Consider the following 17289-nt stretch of genomic DNA (forward strand, 5'->3'; position numbering starts at 1 on the left):
ACTGTTTTCACGACGGTGAAAAAACCAAAAAAACCTTGTCCATTCTATCTTCATGATAAGTTTATGAAATGGTCAAAAGTCAAACTTCATCGAGTCTCCTTAAGAACATTAAAGGCATAAAACACAAATTTTACCAAAATGTGGTGAGTGGAAAAGAAAAAAACAAAAAAAATGCGCACGCGCATAATGTAGGTGATCTAGTATGAGTTACATAATTGGAGAGAATAGGGATATGTGGTTTATTTGTCTAACCTAAAACAATCATGAAAATTGAAAACAAGACATAAAATTTATGAAAGAAAAAATAGTAAATGTGTATTTCAAATATTAAAATTTAATATGTATATAAAAATTTGTGTGGGGGTAGGATGACAACATAGGTGTCGAGTCTTTGTAGATTCATGTAGTGTCGATGTTGATAAGAAATGTAGTCGATCTTACTTAGTGGGATTAGTTTGATATGTATTTTTTACAAATTTTTTGTAAAATGTCTCAATATGAGACCTGTATAAAAATGAAAATTCGTGACACTCAATTTATTATTATTATTTGAAAAAAAAAAATGTATCACTTGAATTTTGGCGTCACTAGGTTTGTGTTATCATGAGTTGTGTTCTTTTGGCCTTTAGCTCACCACAGCTTCCTTCTCGCAAAGATCTCAGGAAAGGTATTCTCTTTAATTTTTGGTGTTTAGTAAAGTTCGTGGGAAGGTCGTGGAAGAGAAAATAGTTGCATATACTCGAAGCTTAGTTTCGAAGAGCATAGAATCTTCTCTATCACTCGAACATCTCTTAAATATTCACCATTCCTCAGCTGATTTACAATGGCCAAGATTTTGCAAGCCTACCAAATTTGTCCACCGGCTCACTCCCCGCATTGGCTTTCTTAAAGTCAATTTTGATGTAGCATTTGGTGGGCCTTTACTGGAGTGATGGCCAAGAATGATAGAGGATATTTTGTTAAAGGTTGTCAAGGATATCATATCGATGTTGAAAGGTAATTCAAGGTACTTTCGATATTCTCATAGGGTAGCAAATGGTACTCTTGCCAATGCCTTTGCTTCTTGGGCAACTAGTTTTCAGGTCGATAATGAGATCAGCCTCACTGTTCAAAACCTTCTGACCTCAATTCAAATGAAAAATGGGACATTTCTTACCAAAATGAAAGGAAAGAAAGAACAAAAATTGAAAAAAAATGCTCATGATTATTTTGAATATGACGTCTCATGATTTTCTTATAACTAAAAAAGAATCTTTTCTAGATTATGATTTTATTGACAGAAGTATACATTACATTCCTATAATAAATTAAGGATTAAGTGAAATGATTATTTTTCAATTAAATATTAAAAATATTGTAGTAATGGGCACATTCTTGTAGGGATCAATGCCTCAAACTCGTATGATGACCAATCGAGTGATGAAATAATGAATCAACAAGTTCATCAAAGTCCTCATTAATCTTGTATTTACCTAGGTGTGTTTGGAGTTGGGATGTAGTGCCCACCATTGCTCCAAAGGCTTGAGCTAACAATGAGGAGCAACAATTTTCTTATACATTGTGTTGTGGGTTAGTGTTAGGGGCTTCACAATGATAAATTGTCATGCACTAATATTATGTACTTACATACATGATAACAAGTTGACGTCTCATAAATGCTAAAATCTCTCCCCTAGCAACACCCAAGGAATTCGAACCTACAACCTTGCATTGATACTAATGTTAGGATCTAGCGCTTATTAATGAACCAAAAGTTTAAGTCGATACTGAGAAGCAACTACTTCCTCATACTTGGCAAAACCAACATCCATATGTATTGTGGATGGACTTGAGGAACTTCACAATGTATCATATACTTGCATGCATGATGGCGAGTCCACAATGAAATCATAGATACCCCATTAATATGAACAATTGAAAATATGATGAGGAGAAAGGTATCAATGTCCTATACAAACTCATCCACAAATGATACTTGATTAGCTTGTAAATACCTTTTAAATTTAATTAATGTTGCTTATGAATTTTTTGTTTTATTTGATTTTATCGAATAGACCCACAATTTTGGATGTTATTCTTATTGTTGCAGCCAAAAATTGAACGACTTTCACAATCCCTGATCACGACCACCTGAAAAGAGATAAATAAACAAGATTTGGAGGACCCGGGGTGTACTCCGGGGGATCTCTCCGATGCCTAAGTTAGGGATTGATTTGAGAGGTTTTTTATGTAATAGTAAAGTAGAGTTTAGTTTGCTCCTGTTATTACCCCGTTGGCGTGGATTGCTCTTGCCATAATAAGGCGGGCGTCAATTGCTTCGGCGTGGCGGTTGACTTAGGCTGTAACTCCCCTCATTAATGCTGCACTCAGGTCTCCTCTAGGTAGGTGATATATTTTGGATATATCACTTACAATCACTAAGGTGATTCGAGGTGATTAATTATATAAGCCACTTAGTGTACTATTAGGAGAGAACACAAATCCTATTCCATATTCTCTATTTTATTGTAATCACATGGGAATAAAAAAGATGAGAAAAGTAATGATAGAGCATGTAAAATGACAGACAATGCTCAAAATACAATAAAATCTTGGAGGGGTCACTCTCTCACAAATTTTCTAAAATTTTTTATTTTTGCAAATTTTTTAGAATTTTCCACAGTTATTCTTTATTTTCCATTTTTTATTTAAATTCAAAATTCAGATTGATTTTTTTTCCCTTCACAACTTCGAAATTTTTAGTCTTTTCTACATTTTTTTTTATTTTTTTTGTCCCTTTTGTACTTTTTCTTCTTCTTCTTCTTTTTTTTGTCTGAACACATTTTTGGACCTTTTTTGTTTCAATAATAACAAAATAAAAATTTCCCTTTTTAATGATAATAATAATAATGAGACAACAATAATAACAATAAAGTAGAAATGTTAATGGATTTTTTTTTATAATTTTTTTTAAAGAAGATGATGTCAACAATAATGACAATAACAACAAAGAGATAGTTTTGGAGGAGGATTGAAATAATAATAATAATATATATTTTTTTAATTTTTGTGAATGATGATGATATCGATGACAATGACGATGATCGTAATTATATTGATGATTATAATACTTAGGAAAACACATTTTTTGGCCTTTCAATAATAATAATAATAATAATCATCATCATCATGAAAAGAGGAGAAAGAATGACACTATTCATCTTCCTCTACGCTTCTTAGCCATCTTGCCCACATGTACACAATCACATATACAAATACAAGATATATACATGTGGACGTTTGTGCGTACACACACAAGAGGCTGTAAGGAGCATCAAGAGGGCCGTGGGAGGGAAGTTTATATGTTAGAGGATTTGTCATTGACCACCGAAATGGTCTAAGATCATCGAATAAAGACGGGTATTGGAGTTGAGGGTACTAAGTTGACTAGCTACCATGGTTGATGAGAAGCCAGGCCTTGGGCAACTTTCCTTGGTTTTGGATGCATATGATGAAGGAGGGAAAAAAAGGGGTTTTGTCATTTTGAGGTTGAAGGTGATAAGTAGCATGTATGTGTATGTCATGAAGAAACATAGGAAAATAACAAAGTTGATAGGCCTTCGATTGTAGTGTTTATGAGTAGGTGCTATATGTAGGTGCATCCATCCATGCGTGAAAACTTTTTGGATCGACCAACATATTTATTTGATAAAACTTGGATTGAATTAAATGTTGGACTTTTCAAGTATTAAATGAAATGTTGCTGATGGTTGTTAGCCTCAAGTTTTTTTTTCGTTCTAATGATAGCAATTTCTTAAGTAATAGCTTTGAATTTGAGTTGTTTTTGAATAGGTTTTCAATTATTTAGTTGAAAGGATAAGAGAGTTTCAAGAACTTCAATTTGTATTTTTTCATTTGTAAATCCTTCAAAATTAACATTATGTGTGCTCTACATTTTTTTTTTCACCTTATGACACAAAAGACACCTTAATTTAATTTAATGAAAAACTATTTATGTTTAAAAGGATTCATAATGAGGCAAGAAAGGATGGTCTTATGCAAAGTGCAAAAGGAAGTGACATAACCTAAAAGAAACCCTAGCATCAAACTTGCCATTAACCTATGTAAGACCAAAAAATTAAAAGACATCAAGAGATCAATGAGAAGGAGGTATTGTCCATTATTTAAAGTATGAGGTTGGCACATCAATCTTTGCTCCCTAGTAAATATCTATAGTCAAAGTGTAATGCCTGTGATCTAAATAAATATCCATTAGTAGGAAAATCAATAAGAAGATATTTTGAATGCCTAAAAAAAGAACCCTCTAAGGAAAGTAAAGCACTTCATCTCATTCTCACTCACTCTTTTATTGTTGTAGTAATATAATCTTTCTAAATTCCTTGACTTAGACAGTAGAGTGATCTCCCGGAGTACACCAAGGGTCCTCCAAGCCATTTTTCCCTCATTCTTGGCAAGTGATCGAAGTTGAGATTGATCCAAATTCTCTTGAACATATTTTCGTCGCAATAGGAAGGTAGATTGACCTATAGAAGGAAGGTTAGTTGATCTAGGATCCGTTGACCAATCTTGAATGAATAATAGTTTTTGTAGATAAGTTAGCTGATCTTGGTAGAAAGGTTTAGTGGTCAATTGATCTAATTGATAGGTTGACCAATTTGGGTAGATTCTGTCAATAACTATATAATAGTTAGTGATAGGCTAATCAACTTAAAATACAAGTTGGCTGTTTGGAGCACCTTACTCATTCTAACTAGCAATGTACTCTTTTGACTCTAAACTCCATACATATGCCCTTTAAGCCCAAGGGAACATATTAGAGACCGTTGATATCATACTTGTTGGTCTTATTACTCTTAATCTTTCTAATTTTTTGATTTTCCCATCTTCCTTCAAAGACAAAGGTACTAAAAATTCTACCATAACTTGATATTTTTCTTGGAGAGTTTTTATCTTTACATTTGATCATTCAATTGTAAATCAATTCTTACGAGTATCATCTTTGGTAGTATTCAAAGTATTTGGAGCCCTTGCTTCTGAAAAAGCAAGGGTTTGTAATTGGCATCTTTGTATTTGTTAAAACAAGTGAATTGTAGGTTCTTACTTAGTGAAAGTGGAAAATTAAGGTAGTTGAGACCTTAAGAGAGTGGATGTAAGTTTGAGATGGTCAAACTATTTGTTGAAATAATGAATCGTATATAAGATGCACAGCGGAATAAAAACGTAACTAGCAAATCAACTCAACCAGAAAACATGAAATAACAAGCACAACAACAAGATATACGTGGTTTGGCAAAGCTTACATCCACAAAAGCAATCGACATAAAAATGTCACTAAGAAATTTGAGAATGCACAATACACTTCACAAAGATCTCTCTCATGTCTCACAATACCCTTAGATAGGGATAAATAGACATTCTTTCAGAAGTTTCCCTCTAATTATCCAACCACCACAATGTTTAAATTCAAAATTTAAATTTCTTCTCATAGCCTAGGCGCACTCGTTGACAAGAACAAGCGATTCGTCGATGAGTCAAAGAAGCCCAATCATCGATGAGTCTATCCTTTCATTGACAAGTCTTTAACTCTGAGATTTTCAAGCTCTCGGTATCTACTCATCAATGAGCACAGGGCACTCGTCAACGAGTCTTCTTCTGCCAACACAAGAAGACTTCTCTCACATGTTTTTCTTCTTTTGTTTGTGATTCCACTAAGTATAAGAGTCACACACAAATAGAACAATCTCCACCTTGGCGATTATACGCCCCTTAGGAGAACCCAAAGAACATGACTAATTCTTGAACTTGAAATGCTTGGTTGGGACTGTCTCCCTTCTAGTACTTGGAGACATACACCAAGTCCAAGCAATGAAGCTTAAACTTCCCGATGGCAGCTTCAGCTTCTACCATCAACCCCGATACAGTTGTAGATTCGACACCCAAAGACTTCACCCTAGGCTTCCAATAAGACTTTCCCACAATAGTAAACACAAAAGCTGTTGCAAGTCTTATATCACCAAAGCCCCCTGCATAGTCTTCAACAAAACTAACAACTAACAGTCCACTTTGTTGCCTATTGAAACACTCCATTACACAATCATGGAGGACCTTTGACATATCTCGGACATCATATCCCATCCTTGGGTACCAAACGGTAAACATTTGACAACGATTCTCCATATAACCTCCCTGAGACGGCAAATAAAGTCTCCTTGCGGTTTCGTCCACAAAGCCACCCTAAGATAACACCAATCTCCCTGCAACTTTGTCCAGGCGAATCAGCAAATCAAGACCCATCTTAGTCGTACCTAACACATACATGTCAAAAACATTCAACAGAGTTCCCAACTGATTAGCCTCAGTTAAAGCATTTCCAGCCAATAACATATCATTCATTTACAATAGATACATCACTTCATACATCATTATTACCCTCTTCCCAACTGGAAACCTCACTAATTTATACCTGAATGGTGGTCTGATAGTGCACATGGACCCATCGTGATTTTGCTGGTCTCCCAAGATGAAACTCCTTACAATATGACTAATGTCAACTTTGCCCTGAATCTGTTGCTCCACCTGTATCACATGTCTATTTATACCGTGACATTGTTGACCCGAGATGGAACTCCCCACATTTCTCCCTTGAGTCTCTAACTCCACCCGAATAACATGATTGCTGCTGCTATAGTTTTCTAGCATTTATTTCTCTTCCTTTACCTGAGTACGTTGCCTCATGGCTTTATCACCAAAAGACATGTCCTTGATCACCCCTTTATTTGCCATAGGATCACCCAGCTTGCACCCACCTTTCTTATAACCCAGAAAGATGTACTGTCCAGATATAATACCAAGCCTAGATCCTTCATCACTAGAACAATGCACTAGTGGACATCCACTCACAACCGAGTAGTCTACCGCAAAACCTCCCCACAATTCACTTGCAACTTTTCCATCTAGTGATACCTTTGGCGTTTGGTAACATGAGAAACGCGTCATACTCACTGACTTCACCAAGAAGTACCCTGCAAGCCCTGTATATGATCTGCCCTACTCACAAAACTCCTTGAACAAAACCGGCGTACTCAGTCCCAATGGCTAACATGAGGATTTCTCTCCTGGTTTGGTACTCTGCCTTAACCACAACACCTCAACATCAGGCTTGTGTCACATGAGATAAATCAAGACCTTTCATGATACATTGACGAAAAATATATGTATATCCTTTGATGCTATGATCATCGGTCCCCAAACATCTAAATACATGTAGTCATCCATATGCTTCAACTACATATGCCACAAAGTATCAGATTCAGATTGAACAATTGTAGCTCCACCTATAATGGTAACACCTTGCAATACATAAATATTTCCCACTATCTTTTCTCCTTTCATCACTATTGAGTTGCCTTCACACACTTTTATTTCTCCTTTTTAAGACTTGTAACAAAATCCATTACAGTCTAAAATACCCAATGAAATAACATTCTTTCCTAGACCCTCAACATGCCTTACGTCACATATGGTTCTTACAACACCATCATGCATTTTGATTTTAACATTTCCAATACCAAGTATTTTGTACGAAATATTATTTCCCATCAAAACACAACTAGTATTGACCGACCTGTAGGTGTCAAACCATATTCTATTTGTTGTCATGTGATTAGAGCATCCGATATCTAGAATCCAAGAATCATCTGTGAGACACTCCGAACCTAATGAAATATATAGTATATCCCCATTATTGCACTCTGAATCTTCTTCCACTACATTTGCAAATTCTGACGGACCTTGCTGATTTTCAGAATTCCCTTTCTTCCACTCTGGACATTCCGGTCTTATGTGCCCACTTTTATTGCACTAAATACATTTCACGTCCTTCTTCTTCTTCTTCTCGGACTGCAACTGAGATTTGCTTTGGGACTTACGCCTCCCATGTTCTTGATTACTTTTTACAACAAGTCGTTCACCATGTGAAGTTTCATTGCTAATTATTTTTCTTTGATGAAAAACAAGCAATGCACTTGTCACCTCTTCCAAATTCAGGCTATCCTTGCCCCATGTAAGAGTTGTAATGAAATTCTCTTAAGTTTGAGATGTAGGTAAGGAATTTACTAGCATCAATGTTTTGTCTTCCTCCTCGAACTTTACATCAACACGTGTCAAATCACTCACAATTTGATTGAAAGTGTTGATGTGTTGGTTCAAATTCGAACCCTCAACCATCTTAAGTCGATACAACATTTGCTTAAGAAAAAGTTTATTCAACAAGGATTTAGACATAAACCGGCTTTCTAACTCTCGCCACACAGCCGCTGGAGAATTCTCCTCCATCACATGATAGAGAACTTCATCGGTTAAACACACGTGTATTGTAGAAACAACATTTGCTTCCAATTCTCCCGATGTTGCCTTATCCATTCCAACCGGTTAAACGCCAAGTAGAGCCTTAGTCATTCCTTGTTGCACAAGTATATCCTCCACTCTCCTCTGTCATAAAATAAAGTTCCCGGTTTCATTAAATTTGACGAAGTCAAATCTTGTAGAAGATGATCCCAAAGTCATATTAACAATTGCTCTGATACCAATTTGTTGAAATAATGGATCGAATATAGGATGCACAGCGGAATAAAAACGCAACAAGCAAATCAAACTCAACTAGAAAACATGAAATAACAGGCACAACAACAACATATAGGTGGTTCGGCAAAGCCTACATCCACGGAAGCAATCGATACAAAAATTTCACTAAGAAATTTGATAATACACAATACATTTCACAAAGATCTCTCTCATGTCTCACAATACCCTCGGATAGGGATAAATAGACGTTCCTTCATAAGTTTCCCTCCAATTACCCAACCACCCCAACGTTTAAATTCAAAATTTAAATTTATTCTCGCAACCTAGGCGCACTCGTCGACGAGAATAGGTGATTCGTCGACGAGTCAAAGAAGCCCAATCATTGACGAGTCTATCCTTTCATTGACGAGTTTTTAACTTTAAGATTTTCAAACTCTTGGTATCTACTCGTCGACAAGCACAGGGTAGTCGTCGAGGAGTCTTCTGCTGCGAGTACAAGAAGACTTCTCTCACATGTTTTTGTTCCTTTGTTTGTGATCCCACTAAGTATAAGAGTCACACACAAATATAACACTACTATAAAAGGCTTTGAACCTCTCTTCCTTAATCTCTTTATAGCTTTCATATTTATTGTGTTTTTGTTTTTGAAATAATTTGGTGCTTTGACTTTAATAAAAAAATTCATTTAGACCTAATTCATCCCCCTTTATGTTGCTTTTGGGATAATAGTTGATATTAAAGTAAGTATTCTTGCAAATTTGACCTAATTGTCTAAGATTGATTCATGGCAATCAATATTTTATAGTATTTCTTGCAATTTTGAAATATAAAATACTATTGAAATTGAATAAAATCAAATTTGTATTCATTGATTTAATATTTTTTATTTTCTTTTTTAATTTTTTTAATAACTAAGAAATTGTATTTCTTTATATGTATTTTTTTTCTCTTATATTTTATAAGTTCCAAACAGGGCCTTAACATAGTAGGTGTTTTTGGAAATTACACGTCCTTAACTTGTTGCTGCATAAAATTTAAATTCAGATAAATAAAATTTTAAAACTATTTTAAAATTAAAATAACAAACATAAAAAAAAAAAAAAAACCCAAACCAAAGAAGGAATTCATTGCAGTGAAAATATATTTATTTTTTTGTTTGACAATATCTCTGACAGTCTTATGCTTTGCCTAAATTAATAATTACAATAATTTATAATTATAAACAAAAAATTATAAAGAATAATTTTATATAATTATTAAAATTAAAAAATACTATTATTACGTGGCACAATTCTATGGTAGCAACAATTTCGGAGTTCTACGATAAGTTAGGCTTACCCGGTGAGGCCAGATGGTGATGACTTTTCAGATAATGGCGTGTGTGTCCAATTCCAATCTGGCGGAGTCTTTGCTCTTGGCCAATGGAAAACTGCCACTTGTACGCATAGAAGTGCGTCATCGCTATAGTTATCCAACCATAAGATTAAGAAAGCTCCACGCGTTGGACGATGGATGATCCTCTTCTTCCGAGTAAAAGTCGACCTGCGGACGGTGACCGTGTACACCATCGTCAAGTAACTGTACACGTGGAGGGTGGAGGCTTCGCCACCTAACGCGTCGCCGCGACACGTTGTAACAGTGGGTGGTTTGGCTGGGTCGGACAAGTACGTTCCGTGTATGAAATAATAATTTTATTTTTAATTTTTTTCCTAAAATTACCATTTAATAAATGATAAAATAAATATATAATGCCAATATTATTTTTTTTAAGTGTGAAATAACATTACTTCTGATGAATTTATTTTTTATTTATTAAATTTTCACTTAAAAAATAAAATTATCATTTAATAAATGATAAATTATTGATTAATGGGTCGAATGATTTTGAAAAATATATTGTCCCACATGTCATTATTAATGAAAACAGCTTTACTGATCATATTCTCGAGGTGATAAATCGAAAGAATATTGTTACTCATCAAAAGTAACATTATCGAAAACTACGGGGGCATCGTAAGATATGTAAATTAATCTAAAAGTATATTCTACTCATCATGAGAACTATTATTATGAATTACTAATATAGAAGGATAGAATTATCAAGAATGATATTTAGCTTTGACAAATAACAATGTTCACACAAGAAACATAGAAAAGATTGAGTGATAGTATTTAATTTGCTTGGAATGTTCCAACTAGAAGAATATCTTTAAGGAAGAGTTCAAATTCCAGAAGAGGAACCAAATGCTGATGCACCACGCTTTGCCTTGCTGGAGGAACAAAGTAACTTTTGGAATGAGAGAACAGTAATGAAGAACTTTTGCTTTTTCTAAAAAAAAAAAATCCACTTTTAGAAACCAATAGTTTCAATTTCAAATAACAATTTTGAAAGGCACTTCTAATCTACCTATTCATCAAATCAATCAAATCTGGCTTGATGGTAACAAAGAAAACCAAAATCACAAGAAGCAGTGGAGCTCATGGGGCTCTCATTGCAAAACTCAAGAAGTAGAGTTTTCCCATTTCCCAAGCCATTCATGCCATATGCCTGCACAAGGGAGCTGCAATACATTCAATATAACATAGATAATGGACTGCCAATCAATCTGTAACCTGTAATTTCCAAACCCACCTTCAATCGAAAGCATGAAATTAGAATCCTTGATTCGAACTTCTGGGAATTTGGACAAATGTAATGTAAAATTGTATTGATCTTGTATTTGAGAGCATAAAATTTAGATCTGGATTCAGATAAAATGTAGTTTAAAAAATTGTATCGGGCTCTAAATTCAAAATCCGAAATCCGTGCATATCAAAATCTATGGCTTGAAATCTGTTCTCCCAAAAACTACCCAAGAAGATTTAAACACTCATTTCATCTTCAAGTCGGGTCAGATTCACTTCACATTTAGGTGACAGACACAATTTATCTTCCCCCTGTAACTCCATGTATGTGCAAATCAGAGGAGGAAAACTGAAAATCAAGTATCAGCCTATGAAAAATTATATGTGCAATGGTATGAGAGAACAAATGAGCATTACAATTGATGAATGATCCAAATGCAATCAGATGGTACAAATTAAGGGTGGACAACACAAGTTGGAAGAATATATGAATAAATTAGTCTAAAGAGATAAACAAAATTCCCAGCACGGAAAAGGCTGGGAAATGTCATTCTACTCATGAAATCTGGGGATCATCATGCCATACCTATAAAGCGATCCATCCAGCGGTATAGCTGTTCCCCTCACAAGACACTCCTCGCATGGCAAATGGATTTGCCAATCTAGGAAGAAACCAAGAACAGGAAAGATAATAAAAAGAAGAAATATACAGAGTCCCCCCAAGAAATCCAAAGTCCCATAAAGTTCTCCCAAAATCTCCCTAAGGAATGGCCTAGATTTTGTTGGATAACAGGTATTGTTTGTACCAATGCCACAAGCATACTCCACTAAGCACCCAATGGAGCCCCATCTTTGGTGCAACAAACACCATTACCCTCCAACCTTTACAAAGGCAACCCAACTTTTCAAAACAAACTGAAAATTCAGCCACTCTCCCTTCTGCAGTTACCAGGCAAGAGAAATTTGTACTTTTCAGCATTATTCAACAAAGCTGCGGGAAGATGTACCACAGAGAAGGAATGGGGGATGGGTCCTAACTTCCCAATGATGTCCTTAAATGTATACTCTTCGGGAAGCATGTCGAATAGGTCGGCTCCTTTGCATATGACATCTTGAACTCTTCTGGGGTTCAAATAATGGGAGAACCTCACTCGATCGTAATGACTGTATGCTTTCATCTTGAATATGAACTCACTGATGTGGCGAAAGCAAAAGCTACAGTGCCACCCTGCATCTGACAATATATAATCAGTCTGACGGTAATGTGCATATCTAGTCTTGCCCGTCTGGTACCTGTGGACTGAAGCCCTCCAGCTCTTGTTATCTACATAAAACTCAAAAGAGTATAAGTAGTTCCTCAACTCAAGATGAAGGATAGAGGGAATATCATCGCACCACCTCAAGAGATTAATTGTGTTACTGCTAGGGATCTCATCAACATCAGACATTATCAACAAGTCGTCATCATCTATACCCGCTATTCTTAGAAGCTGGTCCAGTGCTACTCTCTGATAAGCCTCTTCGACGAATGGGTTCTCGCCCTTCCTGAATCTTCCCCCAATCATACCATAAGTCAATCGAGGCTCAGCAAATTTGAACCGCTTTCGATTACTTGCAAAAAGCAATGGCTTGGATAAGCCAGTAAATGTTGAGTTTGATTCAAGGAGTACAAACTGTGTTACATAAGGATACAATTCATTCCATCGGACTTCGAGGATGTCTAGTTCGTTACTGAATAGAACAGCATCAAACACCCGTCTCGGGGAGTCACGAATTCCCCACCCATGAAGTTTGCAAAGAGCCTCCATTGACACATTTTCGTGATAATAGTGAGGAATATGATGAAATGGCTTTGGAGGAGATTCCCATAGGGGTCGTAGGAAGTAGGAAATCTTCTGGCCATGCAAATAGATACCGAGGGTACATGTTGGCACAATCACAAACAAAAGTATATAAGTCTTCAAATCTAGACCTCGCAAGATGCATCGGAGTCTTGACATAGTCAACGCTGCGCGGGTTGCCTGCTGTACATTAAAAGGAAAAAAAATTCTAAGATAACCAGATAGACAAATAAGTAATGCAAAATAATATCCCACTAAAAATATCTCAGCTTCAAAAAAACACTAAATTTCCATAGTGTTAAGAGTAGTTCTGCATGCCCTCCAACATAATCTACAAACATAGCACCCATACCTATTTAAGAACAGATTAGTTTAAATACACAGAGTCAAAAGCCCCAAATTCCTGGTTTTACCTTCTTGCTTAAACCTTAGGAGCAACATATAATGCAAAAGCTAAGAAAGTGTATATTTCGCTAATAAAAAGAAGGTTAATCTACACAAAACTATAGCAAAAAAATATACAATTCAAATCCCTAAATCCCAAGTATCTAATACAGTGTCACTACGAGAAAAAGGGCAATTCAAGCAAACGAAATTGGGGGATAAAAAAAAAAAAAAATCAAATCACGCACAGCAGAAAACCGTTTTACAATCCATTTCAGATAATATTCAAAAAGGACGAAGATTAGCCCAATCAAAAAATGAATGGAACGTTTTAGGGTTCCTATGGACATGATAACAACCAACAATTTCATGTATAAAAAACAAGCGACTGAACGAGGCTATTCGAAGAAAAACCAAGTTCAAGATAAATTGAAGTCGAACATTACCCAGTACCAGATACCCAAAACCCAAAAACGAACCAGAAAACAGTATAAATAACTAGAAAGCCAAAAGGAGAGAGAGAGAGAGAGAGAGAGAGAGAGAGAGAGAGAGAGAGAGAGAGAGAGAGAGAAGGAAACACTGGAAAAAAAAAAATAAAGCAATTGAATAAGGAAATTTTCGGCTAAAGCCAAAAATAAGTCGAAATCGAAGATACCCATCACCCAAAATTCCAGCAGCAAACCCAGACGGAAAAGCAGAAAGTAAACAAAACAAGCAATCAAAATAAATTCAAATCAAACGAAGGAAATTACCTCGCCGCAAACGTCTTCGCATATATCGTCCGTCTTCTTCGAACTAGAATACCCATCAGGCATGATGAAAAACCAGACTTATACCCTCAAATTACAGAAAAAAAAATGCAGATTTCTGTCTATATCCCACAAAAATGTTCGAGATTTTAGATCGTTCAAACCCCCAAATCAGCAACCACGGGCTTCCTAATGACGATCACAATCTCCGCACAGAAACGTCAGAAGAGAGATGATCTTCGTAGCGTTATCTATCTGTCTTACGAGACTCAAAACGTCAATTATAGCCGTTTGGTGGTTTTTCCTCTTAACCCCTTCTCTCTCGTTCTCTCTCTCTCTCTCTCTCCTTCTCTCTCTGTCTTAACTTGAAAAAACGGAGGAGAGACAATGAAGGGCGATGGTGAAAAAGCTAAACCCCTCAAATACAATTCCACATTTAAGGAAAATCCCATTGCGAAAATTCTCAATAAATACCAGTAAATAAATAATTTTTAAAATTAAATAAATTGTAAAATATAAACAACAGTCATGCCCACCTTATTCTTCATTAAAATAAATCTTGACTACTTTGATTTAACGGCTTAAAAATGAGTGCATGTGATTTTAATTTTGAATCAAAATAAATCTCAACCGTTCATTATCAATATCATAAAATTTACAATTGAAAAGTAGTAATCTGTTCTTCTCAATAATTTAATTTTATTGCAGGCCTATGAGAATTTGATAAATTATATATGTTTTTATTTACGAATATAGCCTTGATCACTTGCTGGTTGGGGATTAGTAATTGGGGGTATTATGGTCCATTAAATTTATTTATTTTTTAGGTTTGAGCCTTTCAATTCTCAGTAAATGTACGTGGGGTGGTTGACCAAGTCAAAGCATCCGTTGTGGCTCAAGGCCATGAGCATGCCTTCTTTAATTAGATAAAGTCTACCATTTCTTTTCATTCATTATTCCAATGAAAATCATGCTTCATTTGAATTACGAATTTCATGAAAATTAAAAGAAAGATTTTTTTTTTTTTTTTGGTACTTCCACTTTATCTCAAACATAACTCAAAATAATATTTATTTAAATATAATTACAATTTTTAAAAATTAAAAAATTAATGTTACTGCCTAAAATCGAATGATCTTCGTAAATCGTTCCTTAATCGTGATTACCTAAAAAGAATCAAGTAAAAATGATTTAGAAGATCACGAGGATCACTTCAATGCCTAAGTAAAAGATAAATGGAAGACTTTCTATTCATTCATCTATAAAATAGTAGAAGAGAATCTTATGTGGTTGTCCGGGAGGACATTTCCAATGATTATAATTTATTAAAAATCTTGATTTTAAATTTATTTTTTTTAAAAAAATATTGAGTATTAAATGAGAGAGAGGCTACTTTTAAATGTGTATATTTGATACAATGGGCCTTAAATAGATGGGCCAAAGAGGTGAGTGAATAAATTAGGGGTTTTTTTAGGGTTTGTTTGGATTAAGAATTTTGGTGGGGAAATGAAATGAAAGGAAGATGAAAAGGAAACTTATTTTCTCATTTTCTATTATTTTCTTTTTATTTGTATCAAATACAACTAGAAATAAAAGTTCGTTATAATATGATTAAAAATTAAGAAAAATTAAGCGTGAATGGTATATAAAATTAACTTTTTGTTTATTGATTTGATATATTTATTTATTTTCTTTTTTAATTTTCTTCATAACCAAAGATGAGAAATTGAATTTCTTTATGTTTTTTTTTTTTCATATTTTTCAAATTCCAAATGGGTCTTAGTCAATTGGAAGATTTATTGTTTTGGTTAGCTATATAAAGGAGAATTGAATAGTTTTATTTGTAGCCAAAATAAAAAGAAAGAATCAAATAATTTTGTTACTACTTCAAAATATTTTCATTTTGAATGGACGTTATTTAATTTCTTTACCCTTCATTTTTAAGTTTGTGATAGTAAAATAAGAGAAATTATACATGGGACCTCTCCCTCCACGTGTCCGTGTGCATGTTTCCTTAATATTAGACATGTGGTCTTACACTCATTAATATCAAAGAAAGACTCATTTTCAAGAAGTGTATAATTAAGGAAACAGACATATGAACACGTGGAGGGGAGGTCTCCTATATAATTTCTTATAAAATAATCGTGTTTGCCACATAAAAATTATATATTTTGATTATTTCTTTCTTAAAATGATTGTGCAAATGAACAGAAAATTTAAAGGTGCAAATATATAGAATTATTTTTTCTTTTAATGTATAGAGAAGGCACATGCCTATAAAAAAAATTTATTATACATTTTGTTATATATGAACATATTAAACTTGTTTCTTAATTTTTGTATGCTTTTGTTTATTTGTCATTTAAATGTATTTCCACCTCATTTCGTTACCCAAACCGAGCATACCATTAGTTTTATACGAATTATTGTAAATAATTTTTCAATTTTCAAAAAATGTATAAATATTTTCTATGTTAAAATTATATATTTTTGATAACTTACTTTTTAAAATGATTGTTTAGATGAATAGCACAAGGAATTTAAAAGGGTATAATATGTTTTTATTTGTTAAGAAACCCATATTTAGAACTTAAAAAAACTGATGATCAAATACATTACGCTCAACTTTTTCTTTTCAAAAGGAGAAGTTAAGGGGAAAACCAAAGTCAAATTAACACTAAATCTATCTTTTTGAATTCTATTTTATTTATTTAATTTTGTTTTCATTATTTCATTCCGCGAATTAAGTGTACCATTATTTCGTTAATAATTATTATATGTAACAACCTTCTTATTTTATAATTTTTTTTCTATAATAATATTCTATATAATAACCCTGCCAGATCATAATCAACTTGGTAAATCATAATTCACCTAAACCCAAGGGTACCAAGGGCATACCTGAAATACAACACTGATACCTAAACAGTAGGAAACGTAATAACATATATATATATATATATATATATATATATATATATATATATATTATATATCAAATTACCATTTAACACAATACCAGAGTTTACTACATCCCTCATATGATTACACATAACTCAAAATATCCAAAAACAAGTCCTAGGGTCATCACCCAAAATCCGTCT

General features: G+C 34.1%; 1 protein-coding gene across 2 annotated transcripts; it reads right to left on the minus strand.

Annotated features, from left to right (window-relative positions):
- Nucleotides 1–11683: 11683 nt before the first annotated feature.
- Nucleotides 11684–14616, minus strand: LOC131168421 (uncharacterized). 2 transcript variants are annotated; one of them, XM_058127821.1, is made up of 2 exons: nucleotides 14186–14616; nucleotides 11684–13232 (listed from the first exon to the last, which is right to left on the minus strand). In XM_058127821.1, the coding sequence occupies exons 1-2, from the start codon at nucleotides 14246–14248 to the stop codon at nucleotides 12132–12134; spliced, it is 1164 nt and encodes a 387-aa protein (XP_057983804.1). In that variant the 5' UTR covers nucleotides 14249–14616; the 3' UTR covers nucleotides 11684–12131. The 2 variants fall into 2 exon arrangements, with proteins under 2 accessions (XP_057983804.1, XP_057983805.1); XM_058127822.1 differs by having other exon boundaries at nucleotides 11684–13229; nucleotides 14186–14593.
- Nucleotides 14617–17289: the final 2673 nt, after the last annotated feature.

Source organism: Malania oleifera, chromosome 11 (assembly GCF_029873635.1).
Source record: "Malania oleifera isolate guangnan ecotype guangnan chromosome 11, ASM2987363v1, whole genome shotgun sequence".
Taxonomy (NCBI): Eukaryota; Viridiplantae; Streptophyta; class Magnoliopsida; order Santalales; family Ximeniaceae; genus Malania; species Malania oleifera.